At 50.0% G+C, this 15,519-nt stretch overlaps 1 protein-coding gene across 11 annotated transcripts in view; it reads left to right on the plus strand.

Annotated features, from left to right (window-relative positions):
* PCNT (pericentrin) overlaps nt 1-15,519 on the plus strand; it is a 104,308-nt gene that overhangs the window by 23,956 nt on the left and 64,833 nt on the right. For 6 of the 11 annotated variants that reach the window (XM_043474643.1, XM_043474650.1, XM_043474651.1 and 3 more), the window contains exons 11-15: nt 386-521; nt 1,342-1,559; nt 4,502-4,971; nt 6,197-6,755; nt 10,103-10,204. In XM_043474643.1, coding sequence (XP_043330578.1) covers nt 386-521; nt 1,342-1,559; nt 4,502-4,971; nt 6,197-6,755; nt 10,103-10,204 — 1,485 coding nt within the window. The remainder of the gene's footprint in view (nt 1-385; nt 522-1,341; nt 1,560-4,501; nt 4,972-6,196; nt 6,756-10,102; nt 10,205-15,519) is intronic. The other 5 variants (XM_043474649.1, XM_043474652.1, XM_043474653.1 and 2 more) reach the window with 2 other exon arrangements.

The raw sequence follows: 15,519 nt of genomic DNA on the forward strand, positions 1-15,519 counted from the left end.
GGATGCTCGGGACCCTGTGTCTAGGAGTGTCATTCAGTGGAGCAGCCCAGCATGAGCTCTGGATGGAAGTATGGAGCAGGGGGTGAGGGGATCCCGGGGCGGAATGGGACCCCTTCAGCCGAGGGCCTTGGCCGTACGGCTGGCCCAGCAGGTCTGACCCCAGGATGTGGAGGGTGGGCCCCAGTTCCAGTGGGTGTCAGGTGTGGGGAGGCCCCGAGCTCACAGCTGACTCCAGTGGGTATGCCTGCTTCCCTTCTGGGAGTGAGACGTGGGGGCAGTAGGCAGTGTGGGCGAGAAGGGGGGTCCGTGGGGGACTCTGGGAGGCAGGATCAGGGAACCAGCCTGAGAGGCTCTTTACAAGATTTCCTCTGTGATCTCCCCAAAGGAGAGCCTGAGTTTGCGCACACGGTTAAAAGAAAATCACCAGTGCCAAGTAGCAGCGTGGACGTCCTCCCAGGATGCCCAGCAGGAAGCGTTGGAAGGAGAGCTGCCCGCAGGGCCTTCAGAGAAGCCTAGCCAAGGTATGCTCTTAAGTGCTGCTGTGGCGGCCAGCCTGCAGGGGTGTTCTGGGCCGTGGCTGCATCCCACGAGAGCCGTTGGCACTACGCGTGCTGGCTGTTGACTCTGTAGCGGGGGCACTGGAGGCCCTTCCCTGAGGTCGAGAAGCAGGCCCCGTGTGTCAGGAGAGGGCCTGCCTGGGCAGCAGCCTGGGGTCTCTGGGGGCCATGGGGATGGAGAGGCTGTGGTCATCCTGGGCATGGCCTGGGGCCGAGGAGAGTGAATGCAAGCCTGGCCCTGGACACAGAGTCCAGGAGAGCGTGGGCCCCATGTCAAGCTGAGGAGGCAAGTCTGCATGTCCCGCCTTGAGAGCCTGCAGCTCAGGATCTGGGCCGGGGTCCCTTGGAGCTGCATGGGCCTGTGGAAGGCTAGCACATGGCCCAGAGAGTGGGGTCACGCCTGCTGTCCTCCCCATTCTCCTGCCCGCGTGAGCTGTGTCCCATGGCTGCTGCTCGGCATCTTCCAGTCCCCTGGGTTGCACCCCGTGCCTCTTCCTCCAGCCCGGGACAGTGATGAGCCCTGGCCAGAGCAGCTCTGGGGGCCCGTTCCTCGGTACCCAGACAAGAGGGGCAGCAGTGGGTATGTGGACAGCTTGGGACGGGTCTGCCCGTCTGGTTCTGGTGCACAGTGCCCACGGGGCTGCAGACGGCTGTATCGTGTCCCCTTCTGGTACCGTGCTCCCATGGGTTTCAGGGTCTACGCGCAGCTGTCTGGGACTTCTGACGCTCATTGTCCTGTTGGTTGGAGGTTCAGCCTGATGATTCTGCCCCCTGGTCCCCACAGAGCTTTCCCGGGAGCCCCTCCAGTGTGCGCAGAGCACGGCCTTGGAGTTGGAGACAGAGGTGCCGGCTGGAGACTTGGGCCTGGAAACCACACACAGCGCTCAGCTTATGCTTCTTCCAGTGGAGCTCAAGGAAGAAATCGATCTCTTAAAAGTGGAAAATAGAAATTTACAGGAGAAGTTGCAGCGTGAAATCTGCCTGAAAGAGGGCTTGGAGAAAGTAAGTTGAAATGCCTTGCCTCGCAGCGATGCCCGCGTCCACAGGGCCACATGTGAACTGGCCTGGTCAGCACGAGCCCCGAGGTCTACTCCACCCTCTGCCTGCAGCAGTGTTGGCTGGGTGCTTCCCTTGGGTGGGGATGGGCTGCCACCTAAGCTTGGACCCAAGTGTGTAATCCTAACTCTTATAGACCCTGCGGGGCTTAGGGGAACTGATCGGGTTCTCAGAGGGGTGCCAGGGTGGGTGGCGAGGCCACCTTCAGGCCTTGTCCACTGTGTTTTCTGCACTGTTCCAGTCACCAGGCTCTTTCCATTGACTGAGACTTGCAGCCGTGGACATGCAGTGATGAGACCCTGGCCCACAGCTTGGGCGCCTCCCCTAAATTACTAGCGGCCTCACTGAGGCCTGGAGACGCGGAGTTGAGGTGACTCTCAGTGTTTCATCTGCAAGGCCCAGGGTGACCATCTGGGCAGTTCTGTGGCTGTCCCGCCCCTCCTCCCTGTGACATTGTCCCAGGTCCTCCTCCATCGAGGCCGAGTTTCACGGGCAGATCACGTGTTGTCCCCCTCCTGATGCTCTGGGGGTGAGGACGGGCATGTGAAGGCCTGCAGCCTCACAGGGGGTCCCTGAAGGACAGACTCTGCTTGATGGATTTTTACGTTCAGGTGTTTAAGTGCTTCCTGGGCCACTGGTTGATCTCCTCGTGTGAACTGTCTAGAGAGGAGTGTGGAGCGAGCTCTCTCATTTAGCTCTCACAGTATTTACTGTGTTTTGTAGTTCTGTTAACTGCACGTTTATGGTGGTTATGTCTTCTTGGGAAATCACGCTTTTATCATGAGTGAAATGCCCTCTCTGGTACGGTTTCTTTGTGCTGGAATCTGCCTGCTTTCTGACCAGTGCAGTGCGTTTTCTTCAATGCAGCATCTTCTTCCGTCCATTTTACTTTATACCTTCGACTGTATCTACCTGGAGTTAGTGCCAACCCTACAGGTCAAGGGCTCAGTTCCAGGAGGCTGCCCCTGACCCCTTCAGAGGCCAGTGGCCTCCCTGTCTTCTCCGCGTCAGGCCAAGGTGTGCGCTTAGGCCTTCTGGGCTGGCCTGTGTCTGTATTTTCTCTCCACCTGCTCGTGTGTGACCAGGCACCAGCCTGAGAACTGGGCTGGATTCCAGCACCTCCTGCCCCCTCCTGGTGGGCTTCCCCCCTCACTTCCCGGCTCTTCTGGTTCAAACAAGGAGGATTTCCAGGTGCACGTCCATGGCACAGCTGGGTTGGTCACCCAGGGTATTTCTTTACTCTGGGTGTGAGGACCCCCAGCCCTGGATCTCCTGGGTCTTATCCAGAGCCTGCAGTTGTTTCCTCTGATTAGAGCTGATTCTCAGCTGTCAGCAAGAGCAGGCCCTAAACTTTAATGACTTGAATAACCAGTTGAGGTCAGTTTCACAGACCTTTCTGGTTTGGTTTGGTTTGGTTTTGTTTCTCCTCAATGATTGATCAGTATGCTGACCTCCTTTCTTTCCTGTTTTGAAAATTAGGAAATTTGTGTGTGTTCAGCTTTCTGGTTCATGTCCCTTTTCATACAACACCTTTAAGAGTGTTGGTTGCAGCTCCTCAGCCTCTTGCTCAGGTCCCTTGTAGAACCTGGATCATTCGTGGTGCAAGTCCAGAGGTTTGGCGTTACTGTCTGCTGCTCGCCTGTGAGCTGTGCCGCCTGGTGGTGGTTCTGCGGGGGTGGTGGTGGTGTCGGCTTCCCCTTGATGGGAGGTGCCTCTCATGTCTGAGCCCCTGAGCTGGTCTTGGCACTGCAGAGGAGGCCCCCCTTTGACTGTGTCCAGACCTGCCAGCCCTAGAGGTAACAGCTGGGGCCAGGTGCCGGGCAATGGACACGGTTGACTTAGGCAGATAGTCTTAGATTTGTGCCTTTTAGTCTCCATCATTCCCGTCAGCATGAGAAACACTCCCACTGCTCTTTTCACGTATGTTGTGGGACTGTGTTATTCAGTCACTTAGTTGTGTCCATCTCTTTGCGACCCCATGAACTGCAGCATGCCAGGCTTCTCTGTCCTTCACCATCTCCCATGCTCAGACTCATGCCCATTGAGTCAGTGATGCCATCCAACCATCTCATCCTCTGTTGTCCCCTTTTCCTCCTGCCTTCGATCTTTCAGGGTCTTTTCTAATGAGTCAGCTTTTCGCATCAGATGGCCAAAGTATTGGAGGTTCAGCTTCAACATCAGTCCTTCCAGTGAATATTCAGGACTGATTTCCTCTATGATTGACTGGTTTGATCTCCTTGTGGTCCAAGGGACTCTCAAGAGCCTTCTCCAACACCACAGTTCAAAAGCATTAATTCTTTGGCATTCAGCTTTCTTTGTGGTCCAACTCACATATCCATACATGACTACTGGAAAAACCATAGCTTTGACTAGATGACTAGACATTGGCAAAATAATATCTCTGCTTTTTAATACACTGTCTAGGTTTGTCATAGCTTTTTTTCCAGGGAGCAAGTGTTTTAATTTCATGGCTGCATTTACCATCAGTGGTGATTTTTGGAGCTCATGAAAAGAAAGTCTGTCACTGTTTCCATTGTTTTCCCATCTATTTGCCATGAAATGGTGGGACCTGGTGCCATGATCTTAATTTTCTGAATGTTGAATTTTAAGCCAACTTTTTCACTCTCCTTTTGCACCTTCATCAGAGGCTCTTTAGTTCCTCTTTGCTTTTTGCCATAAGGGTGGTGTCATCTGCATATCTGAGGTTACTGATATTTCTCCCAGCAATCTTTATTCTAACTTGTGCTTCATCCAGCCCAGCATCATGGGACTAGTGCTTGTATTAATAGCTGACAGAACTTCTCTGTCTTCAGAGATGGATTTGGGTCATTGTGCAGTGATCTTTTCATTTAATTTCTTCCTTCTAAAAAAAAATTGTGTGGTTGCAGATGAAACAGAATTTAGTTGAAGCTCACCAGGAAGAACTGAAGAGTGCTGAGGAGAGGATTGAGCTAATGAAACAGGAACTCAGAGAGAGAGAGGCCGAGTGGAAAGTTACAAGTGAGGACCTGCGGAGAGGAGCCGAAGAGAGGCTGACAAAGATGCTCCTTGACCTGCGAGAACAGGTGGAGTGTGAGAAGCGGTCCATGATGAACAGGTTTGAGCTTCGAGAATCCGAGATGAGGCAACTTCAGGACCAGCAGGCAGCTCAGATCCTGGACCTGGAGGGGTCACTGGTGGAACAGCAGGGCCGCCTGCGGCAGCTGGAACTTGGACTCACCGGAGACGAGTCTCCGCGGTGCAGCCAGTGTGGCCGGGAGCTGGGATGCGGCCCGGCCCCAGGAGCCCAGGACCAGGAGCTTGCCATGCTCCACCTAAAGGAGGACTGCGCCCTCCAGCTGAAGGTGGCCCAGAGCAGGTGGGTGCTGTCCCTGTAGCAACCTGTTATGTTCGGAGCTGCCCATCGCCACCCCCCCCCCTCCAGCCAGTGAGACAAGGCAGGTCCCCTCCCTGTGCCCCCCAAGGGGTGAGGCGGGTCTCCAGGAGGGTGAGGCAGACCCCCAGGAGGGTGTGTGGGGCTCTCAGGGCTGCAGGCCTCTGGCAGGACTGGCATCCCCATCCTTCCTGTGGGGCCTGTGTCCCGTGAGCCACGTGGCCTGGTGTGCATTTTTGACGAGTGTGTGTGTTCTTTGCACATTTTAGTTTTTTAGTAGCAGAACTTCAGCCTTTTTATCCTAAGATTGTGTGGCTCATTCATGAATTTTGTGTTTTTTAAACTCATTAAAAAAATAAACAGCTTTTCTCAACTATGTACATAGTTCCCTGAAGTTTTTAAGTAGGCTTAGGATGTTGTTGGTTTGCTCCCTCTTTGCAGACCTGGGCTGTAGTACCCAGGGGTGTTGATGAGCGCTGGGATCGTTGGAGCTGCTTCTCATGTGTCAGCTGCTCCCCAGTGTCTCGAGGCAGGTGCACAAACTCCTGGCCTGGGGTCTGAGGGTTGAGTTCAAATCCTGACCCACCATGTGAGCTGGATGGACACAGGTGTGATGTGCAGGCTCACGAGACCTTAGTGTCCTCCTCATGGGCTGATCCGTGGAGAGGCTGTCATGGTGGCTGGTGGGCAGTTGGCACCTGAGACGTGTCCCAGCTCTTGTGAGTCGCCTGATGTGTCACGGCACCTGTGCAGATTCTCCCCTGTTCCTGCCGGAGCTCTGGGTGCCTGCTGACTGCTCCCAGCCAGCGCCACTGGCTCATGCCCCTGAGCCACCCCGTGGAGGCCGGTTTCTGAGTCTTCAGAACACTCTTTGCAGCCCCGGGGGCTCCTGTAGGGCATGCAACCCCTTCCCTGTTGAGGTCCTCTCTTGGCCGAGTGGCGGTCACACCTGCTTCCTGCAGTATCTGTGGTTTCTGGCTGGGGGTCTGTGCTCTGCACTCTAGTTTGTGACTGGGGATGCTGGGCTCCAGCCTGAGCTCCTCTGGCTTCGTGGGCCCTTCCCCGTTGGCTCATGGCTGGTGGTGGTGCCCAGGGAGGAGGGAGAGCAGGCGGGATCTGGGTGGGGTGGCCCCTTCCCTGACAGCGGGCTCCCCTGCGGTGCTCTTGTGGCTACACGTCTGCTCTGTGTTCACTTGGCTTGTTGTCTCAGGTTTTTGGAAGAACGTAGAGCAATCACAGAGAAACTGGCCGCAGAGCAAGATGCCTTCCTGCGGGATGCCCAGGAGCAGCATGCGCGCGAGCTGCGGCTTCTCCAGGAAGGACACCAGCAGCATATCCTGTCCCTGACCGCGGAGCTGGAGACCAGGCGCCAGGCCGAGATGGACGCGCTGCGGTCCTCATTCGAGCGTGAGCGGTGGGCTCTGGCAGAGGCACGTGAGGCTGAGTCGCAGATGAAACACGCTGCTGAAGTCAGTGTGTTGGAGGCCAGACACGCATCACAGCTGGATGCTCTGCGCTTGCAGTACCTGTCTGAGCTGCAGGCCGTGCAGGGCAGGCACCGGCGGGCCCTGGAGCTGCTGCGCCTGGACCTGGAGGAGCGGCTGCAGAGGGAGGATGTGGCTCACCACCGGCTCTTGACTCAGGCGCTGGAGCTGCTGGAGCTGCGATGTGCCGAAGAGCCTCAGTCCGCAGAGGATAGCCTGAGAGGGCACGGGTGTGTGGAGCCCCCGGAGGGCCTGAGAGCCCTCTGGCTGCACGGGGCTCGCAAGGTGAGGTGTGTGGGTGGGGGGACAGGGACTTTGCCCTTCCCTAGGACCCGCTTGTGTCAGCTGCACGCGTGCCCCCCACCAGCCATGGGTTTCCTGGTGAGGCAGATACAGAACAGTGAGTTTTAGGTCATTTTTTGGTCGCAGCTCCTTGGTGAAGGCTTTTGGCAGCGGGTGCCCAGGTGTGGCGTTTCCTGTGAGCTTGCAGTGGGTTCAGTCTGCTCCTTGGGGCCTGTGTTGTTTCTGTGAGTCAGAGCCCTTTGTCCTATATCTGGGGCAGTCTGTGTCAGGCAGCGACTGTCCCCGTGGTGGGTGCTCTCTGGAGGCGGCCCCATGGCCTTGTCAACACCAAGCTTGCCTTGTCTGCAGACCCCGGCCCCATGCGTTGTAAGCAGGACGTATTTAATTTGTTAGAAGTTGAAGTCAGCGTGGGGACACATTGCTCTGCACTGACTTGGCAGATGTGCATGCCAGGCCCTCAGAAACAGTCGTGTTCTGGTGACTTTGTGCTTTGTCACGTCACAAGTAGGTGTTCCAGGTCACAAAGCAGGAAACCTCAGCCTGTGGAAATGCAGATACCAGGAGAGCCTTCGTTTCCGACTGAGACGTGCTTTACATTCGAGGGATGTTCCCAGGAGGGTTTCGTCCTCAGCTCTGGTTCAGCTTGTCTAAGGATGGGAGGAAAAGGGCAACCCAACCTGTGCCGGGGGTGGTGCTTCACTTCACACTTTGGCTCTGCCTGTCCTGTGTGGTCTGTGGGCGAGACTGTGAGTGAGTTCCAGGAGGGCTGGGCAGGTTCCCGTGGGGTCGTGAGCCTCTGGGCGGTCCTTGGGTGCGGCCCAGGGTAGGTGTCTCTGGGTTGAGGTGCCCCCAGGCTGGTTTGTCGGCTTCTGAGCCATCAGCTGTCAGCTTCCGTTCCTCCCAGGCAGAAGGATGCTTGGGGAAGGGGCTTTGTTCCCAACCTGTGGATTTAAACTGGATTCCCTCGGTTTATAGGACTTGAAGAAAATGAAGTTTTGAAAGAACATTGAGAGAGAGAAGTGTGTATCTCTTACACGGGAAAACCGTGTGTTTTAAACTGTGCTTTCATCTTATTAGTATAAAATGTGCTCATAGGAGGTGTGTGGCGTGAGGGGTGAGGGTGGGCGGGACAGAGGTGTGTAGGGTGCAGTGACCTGTGGATGTGGCCCCTGGAGGACGGCAAGGCACATGCCAGGGTCCTGCCCCCTGGGCAGCAGCACCAAGCAGCCTTGCAGGCTTTCCGGACTGGTCAGGTGACTATGATGCAGAGACAGGAGCCCCCGCAGGGGGTGCCCCTCGCAGAGGGGTGGCTGTGGGTGGGCAGTGCGCCTCCTTCTGGGCAGTGGTGGCTTCAGGAGTGACCTGGGGGTCAGACTCTGGCCCCCACAGGAGTGCTGGTGACATCAACAGCCGCTGGGCCTCCAGAAGCCTCTCTCCGTCACAGCGCCGATGGTCATTCATGAAGTCCGTGTGGAGTGGGTGCTGGGCGGGCCTTGCACCGCTGAGAGGTTTATTTACTGGCTGACAACCCTTCCCTCCAGGAAACTTTGTGGGCTCCTGTTCATTCATCCTGCTTGTTCTGCTGCCTGTTGGTGACACACGGGTCATGTGTGCTCTTTGGCTTAGCACTTTTGTACTTGTGTGTTGACTCTTCCTCAAGTATTGAGAGCATTTGGAGAGTATTTCTCTCGTGTGTTGAAGTACATCATCCCTTTGCTACAAAGGATGTAAGCATTAGATACTGTCTCAGTGACCTTTTTGTCTTGCTCATGTCACAGGAGAAAACAGCGGGGTTTGTGGGGAGGTGAGATATGCCATTTCTTCCCATTTTAACTTTGCTTTGGAGAAAATTTCAACAGAAGCAGAGAATAGTTCAGGATGGGACTGCCCATGGGGTACGTGCCAGTCTCAGTGCGTCAAGCTGCCCAAATAAACCAGAAGCATGCTCCGTGCTGACCTACAGAATTAATAGTGACCTCTTAATTTCATCACAGATCCAGCCTGAGATCCAGTTTCTTTCTGTGGTAGGTCAAATTGGGATACACACAGGAGTGGGAGAACAGCTCAGGTCCAGATCTACACACAGAACAGGAGAATAGTTCATGTCCCATGTCTACACACGGGACAGGAGAACAATTCAGGTCCATGCCTGCACCAGCGCAGGAGAATAATCCATGTCTGCACATAGGACAAGAGAATAATTCATGCCCATTGTCTACATATGGGACAGGAGAATAGTTCAGGTTCACGTCTACACCTGGGCCGGGAGAATGGTTCAGGTTCATGTCTACATATGGGACAGGAGAATAGCTCAGGTTCATGTCTACATATGGGACAGGAGAATAGTCCATGTCTACACACGTGCTGGGAGAATAGTTCAGGTTCATGTCTACACACAGGACAGGAGAATAGTCCATGTCTACACCCGGGCCGGGAGGCTAGTCCACATGTTTGTACCTGGGCTGGGAGGATATTGTGCCCTCTTGCCTCAGGCTTTCCTCGCAGACAGATATTCCATGAAGCCTTGCTGGGCGTCTCCTGGGTGCCATGGTCATTGTTCCCAGAATAGCAGGGACGCGCCGTTCTTCCTCTGTGGACAGGTTTTATCTGGGCCACAAATATCTCGCACCTGTTTGAGAAGCAGTGTCACTCGTCAGAAGAGTTGTTTACCCCGGGGCCTGTCAGATTGGGTTACTTTGCGGGTTACTTTGCAGGTTACTTCCCTCTGGAGTTTGGTTGTGAGAATAGTTCTCTGAACAAGTAAGCATGATTTCCTTTTTTTAGAGATAAGTGTCCCATGAAGAAATCGCCCTTATGTTGGTGACACTGAGCATGGGAAGGAAAGCAGGAGTCAGCTGTCGTGTGATCACTGCTGGTTGCTCAGGCAATCTCACGTTTTCTGGCAAAGAAAATACTCTGTTCATAGGATTTTTTAAAATAGTAAGAGACCTGTGGTTGTTTTCGATCTAGTTTGAATGTCTTCAATTATCAGTTGAATTTGTTTTTAATACTGTGTTGGTGTTCTTTGGGCAGCATTGCTTATTTTTTCTTCTTTAGATGTATCCGTTTTTTTGATGATTAAAATACATATCACATTTCCCATAGAATTCTGTGGATTTTTAGAAAAACTTGAAAATAGCTTCTTAAAAAGTTCTTCTATTGACTTTACTGTTTAAAACAGAGTTTACTCGGGCAGTATGTGGAACAGTGGTGTATAGGGAGGTCCTGTGCGTCGGCACAGTGAAAGCACGTGGAATGAGCGTGAGCTGCAGCCTCCCACATAGCCACGTACGTGCTCGTGGCTCAGGTTGCCCTTCCTTCCCACTCAGCAGGAGCCCGAGGCCCAGTGCTCAGCCCCCCAGGCGGGGCAGGAGGAGCAGCTGGAGCGTAAACCAGAAGCCTCGCTGGAGCAGCAGGTCGCACTGTTACAGGTACTGGGTTGGGAGCCGCTGTTCTGTTTTATTGTTATCTTTCCTCATCTGCAAAGAATATTTTAGTCTAAATTAATTTTGGTATGCAGAATTAAGGCATATTTTCATTGTTTCAGAAACCGAGGGTTTTTTAGGCAACTTTTTTCATTCATTGTTATATTTAAAGTGACTAGTTAGCCTATCTTTTCTGCTTAGAAATTGTCATCAAGTAGTTGTTCCTTAAGCAACATGGAATTAGGGGTAATCTGTATGTCATTTATAGTTGACCCTCAGTATATGTGATTCCTCCATATCTGCCATTGCTCTGAACCCCCAGATTCAGCCAGCCTGGATTGTGTATTTACTGTTGAAACAAAATCTGTGGGACTCCCCTGGTGGTCAGTGGTTAAGACTCTGCACTCCCAGTGCAGGGGGCACAGGTTTGATCCCTGGTCGTAGATCCTACCGCATGCCTCGTGGCATGTGTATAGGTTGAACATCATGGTTCAGCACCATCTTCTAGAGTCAGCTGTGTATAAATCTGGGGAAGTTGGAGTCCCCTTCATGATCTTGCTCTGGCGACTCAGTAGCTGCCACATCAAGCCATTTCTTCTTTAATGAGCCTATTTCGAGGAAAGGAAGTCTGAGCGTGAGTGACCTTCACTTAAAATGTCCAGAAAAGGCAAATCCACAGAAACAGAAAGTAGACTGGTGGGTGGTAGAGGCTGGGAGAGGAGAGAGACTGCTAATGGGTGGGGGGTTTCTTCTCTGGTGATACAAATGTTTTGTAATAAGATACAACTTTGTGAATATACTAAAAACCACTGTACTGCATACTTCAAAAAGAGAGCTTTTTATGATCTCAACAAAGCTGCAATTAAAAACAAAACAAACCCACAGTAAAAATCATTGTGAGTCCTTCCAATGAATATGCAAGACTGATTTCCTTTAGGATTGACTGGTTTGATTTTCTTGTAGTCCAAGGGACTCTCAAAAGTCTTCTGTAGCACCACAGTTCAAAAGCATCAATTCTTTGGCTCTCAGATTTCTTTACGGTCCAACTCTCACATCCATACATGACTACAGGAAAAACCATAGCTTTGACTACACAGACCTTTCTTGGCAAAGTAATGTCTGCTTTTTATACTGTCTAGGTTGGTCATAGCTTTTCTTCCAAAGAACAAGCATCTTTTAATTTCACGGCTGCAGTCACCATCTGCAGTGATTTTGGAGCCCAAGAAAATAAAGTCTCTTGCTGTTTCCATTGTTTTCCCATCTATTTGCCATGAAGTGATGCGATTGGATGCCATGATTTTCGTTTTTTGAATGTTGAGTTTTAAGCCAGCTTTTTCACTCTCCTCCTTCATTTTCATCAAGAGGCTCTTTAGTTCCTCTTTACTTTCTGCCGTAAGGGTGGTATCATCTGCATATCTGAGGTTATTGATATTTCTCCCAGCAATCTTGATCCTAGCTTGTGCTTTATCCAGCCCAGCATTTCTCATGATGTACTCTTCATACAAGTTAAATAAGCAGGGTGAGAGAATACAGCCTTGTCATATTCCTTTCCCAGTTTGGAACCAGTCTGTTTTTCCATGTCCGGTTCTAACTATTGCTTCATGACCTGCATACAGATTTCTCAGGAGGCAGGTAACATGGTCTGGTATTCCGATCTCTTAAAGAATTTTCCACAGTTTGTTCTGATCCACACAGTCAGAGGCTTTAGTGTAGTCAGTAAAGCAGAAAGAGATTTTTTTCTGGATTTCTCTTGCTCTTTCAATGATCCAACAGATGTTGGCAATTTGATCTCTGGTTCCTCTGCCTTTTCTAAATCCAGCTTGAACATCTGGAAGTTCTTGGTTCATGTACTGTTGAAGCCTTGCTTGGAGAATTTTGAGCATTACTTTGCTAGTGTGTGAGATGAGTTCAATTGTAGGGTAGTCTGAACATTCTTTGGCATTGCCTTTCTTTGGAATTGGAATGAAAACTGACCTTTTCCAGTCCTGTGGCCACTGCTGAGTTTTCCAAATTTGCATGTTGTGTGCAGCGCTTTCAAGCATCATCTTTTAGGATTTGAAATGGCTCAGCTGGAATTCCATCACCTCCACTAGCTTTGTTTGTAGTGATGCTTCCTAAGGCCCACTTGACTTCACATTCCAGTATGTCTGCCTCTAGGTGAGTGATCACACCATTGTGGTTATCCATGTCATTAAGATCTTTTTTGTATAGTTCTTCTGTGTATTCTTGTCACCTCTTCTTTTATCTTCAGCTTTTGTTAGGTCCATACTGTTTCTGTCCTTTATTGTGTCCATCTTTGCATGAAATATTCCCTTGTTATCTCTAATTTTCTTGAAGAGATCGCTCTCTAGTCTTTCCCATTCTATTGTTTTGCTCTTATTTCTTTGCATTGATCACTTACGAAGGCTTTCTTCTCTCTCCATATAACAATATGGTTCAGATTAATACCAAGTTAATTTTAATAGTTTATAAAGCTGTCCTTCTGTGTAGCTTCAGTCCTTCCTTCCTTCTTTGTGCTGATGTTGTCATACAAAGAAATCTGTGTACACTTCGTGCTCCTTGCTTTATGCAGTTGTCTTCTAAATCACATAGGAGGGAAAAACACAAACAGAAACTACATTTGTTTTGTCCTTTATGTTCACATATATAGTAACCATTTCCAGTGTTCTTTATTTCTTCTTGTGTATTCAAGTTAACATCTAGTCTCCTTTTATTTTAGCCTGAAGGACTCCCTTTAGTATTTATTCACAGGAAGGTCTGTTAGTGATGAATTGTTTTTATTTATCTGCGAATGTCTTATTTTCTCCTTCATTTAGAAAGGTTGTTTCCTGGATATGGAATTCTTGGTTGACATTCTTTGGCTTTCAGCACTGTGAACATGGCATCCTGCTGCCATTTGGTTTCTGGTTTCTGATGAGAAGGGCTTCCTTGGTGGCTCAGACGGTAAAGAAGAACCTGTCTGCAATACAGGAGACCTGGGTTCAATCCCTGGGTCAGGAAGATCCCCTTGAGAGGGGAACGGCTACCCACTCCAGAATCCTGGCCTGGAGAATTCCATGGACAGAGAAACATGTCAGGCTACAGTTTGAGGGGTCTCAAAGAGTCGGACATGACTGAGTGACCACCAGTTTCACTTACTAATGAGAAGTGAGCTGGTTGTACTCCTGTTGAGGAATCCTTTTGTTGGGCTGCTTCTCTTGATGCTTTCAATATTTTCTTTATCTTTCACCAGTTTGATTATGATGTGTCCAGGTATGGTTCTCTGAGCTTATCCTGCTTGGAGTTCATTGAGCTTCTTCTGTGTATAAATTAATATTTTTTCATCACATTTGCAAAGTTTTTGGCCACGTTATCTTCAATTTTTCTTCTGCCCCCTTCCTTTTGCCCACTCCTCCAGGATTCTCATTATGTGTTTGTTGGTCTTTGTGGGTGTCCCAGAGATCTTTGAGCCTACTTTTTTTTTTTTTTCTCTTTATTTTTGTTCCTCAGACTGAATAATCTGAGTAATAATTTGACCAATCTTTATGTTGGCTGATTCCTCTACCCACTTGAATCTGCTGTTGAATCCCTCCAGTGAAACATTTAGTAATTGTACTTCTAAGCTTCAGAATGTCTGTTGGTTTCATTTTATAATTTTATTTCTTTACTGTGGGGCTCTGGTCAAGATGGGCCATCAGTGCTCTGGCAGGCAGTTTACGTCTCTGCCTGAGCTTTCACTTCCTTTTAAGTTTTTTGATCACCCTCTTATTAGCTCTGGTTGTTGTTACTGCCTCAGGCTGCTGAGATGTTAAACAGTGGTTGCTAATTGTTTTTGACAAATGGTTTGGGAATAGGATTGTTGAGGAGAACTCTACTTCAGATCAGATAAAAATCAGCTTTGAGAATGGAGCTTTTCAATGAGCTGGCCAGACAGGTCAGTTAATGACAGTTGGTGTTGCTGCTTTGGTGGAGCTGCAAACCCATTCTGTCCCTCCTCCTCCCCTCATGACTGCTGGGCTGAATTTTTTTTTTTTTTTAATTTTTGGGGGTGGCTGGCAGGATCTTAGTTCCCTGATCAGAGGTGGAACCTTGGGTCAAATCCAAGCCCAAAGCTGTGAAAGTACTAAGTCTTAACCCCTGGACCACCAGAGATTCCCTGGGCTGCATTTTCAAGGAGATCCCAAAGACTGGATTGATGAGGTTAGGGTAGGTTCAACTACCCAAAGCTTCCTGTTCTTTTAAGATTTTGGGGGGGCTGCTCTGGATCTTCCTTGCTGCATGCATGCTTCCTCTAGTTGTGGTGCACAGGCTTCTCATTATCATGGCTTCTCTGTTGCAGAGCACAGGCTCTGAGGTTCGTGGGTTCAGGAGTTGTAGCATGCGGGCTTTAGTAGTTGCAGGATTCGAGCTTTAATAGTTGTAGCATTCGGGCTTTAGTAATTGCAGGATGGGAACTTTAGTAGTTTTAGCATTCGGGCTTTAGTAGTTTAGCATTTGGGCTTTAGTAGTTGCAGGATGCAAGCAAGGTAGTTGTAGCATGCAGGCTTTAGTAGTTGTGGCATGTGGGCTTTAGTAGTTGCAGGATGCGGGCTTTAGTATTTGCAGAATGTGGGCTTTAGTAGTAGCAGGATGTGGGCTTTAGTAGTTGTGTTATGTGGGCTTTAGTAGTCGCAGGATGCAGGCTCAGTAGTTGTAGCATGCAGGCTTTAGTAGTTGTGGCATGTGGGCTTTAGTAGTTGTGTTATGTGGGCTTTAGTAGTTGTGTTATGTGGGCTTTAGTAGTTGGAGGATGTGGGCTTTAGTAGTTGTGTTATGTGGGCTTTAGTAGTTGTGTTATGCGGGCTTTAGTAGTTGTGTTATGTGGGCTTTAGTAGTCGCAGGATGCAGGCGCAGCAGTTGTAGCATGCGGGCTTTAGTAGTTACAGCATGGGGGCTCAGCAGTTGCAGCATGTGGGCTCAATAGTTGTGGCACACAAGCGTAGTTGTGTCCCCTCAGCATGTAGAATCTTCCCAGACCAGGAATTGAATCCTTGTCCCTTACATTGGCAGGCAGATTCTTAACCCCTGCACCACCAGAAAAGTCCCAAATTTCTTGTTCTGTGGTGACTCAGCCTTTGTTTTTAATGACACTTTAATTTCCTGAGCTCTGAAGAAGCTGATTTTTGACAGTTTTTGCCAGTGTTCTGAGTATAGAGGAGTGATGTTTTGGACATCTTTATTCTGCCATTCTGAAAGTACTACCTCTGTAGTTTAAAAAAAGAGAAAGCTTATTTCATTAATATATTCTAACTCATCAGATGAACATTATTAAAAAATAATTATTATTTAAGAAGAAACTTTAT

The sequence above is a fragment of the Cervus canadensis genome, chromosome 7 (genome assembly GCF_019320065.1).
Source record: "Cervus canadensis isolate Bull #8, Minnesota chromosome 7, ASM1932006v1, whole genome shotgun sequence".
NCBI classification, from domain to species: domain Eukaryota; kingdom Metazoa; phylum Chordata; class Mammalia; order Artiodactyla; family Cervidae; genus Cervus; species Cervus canadensis.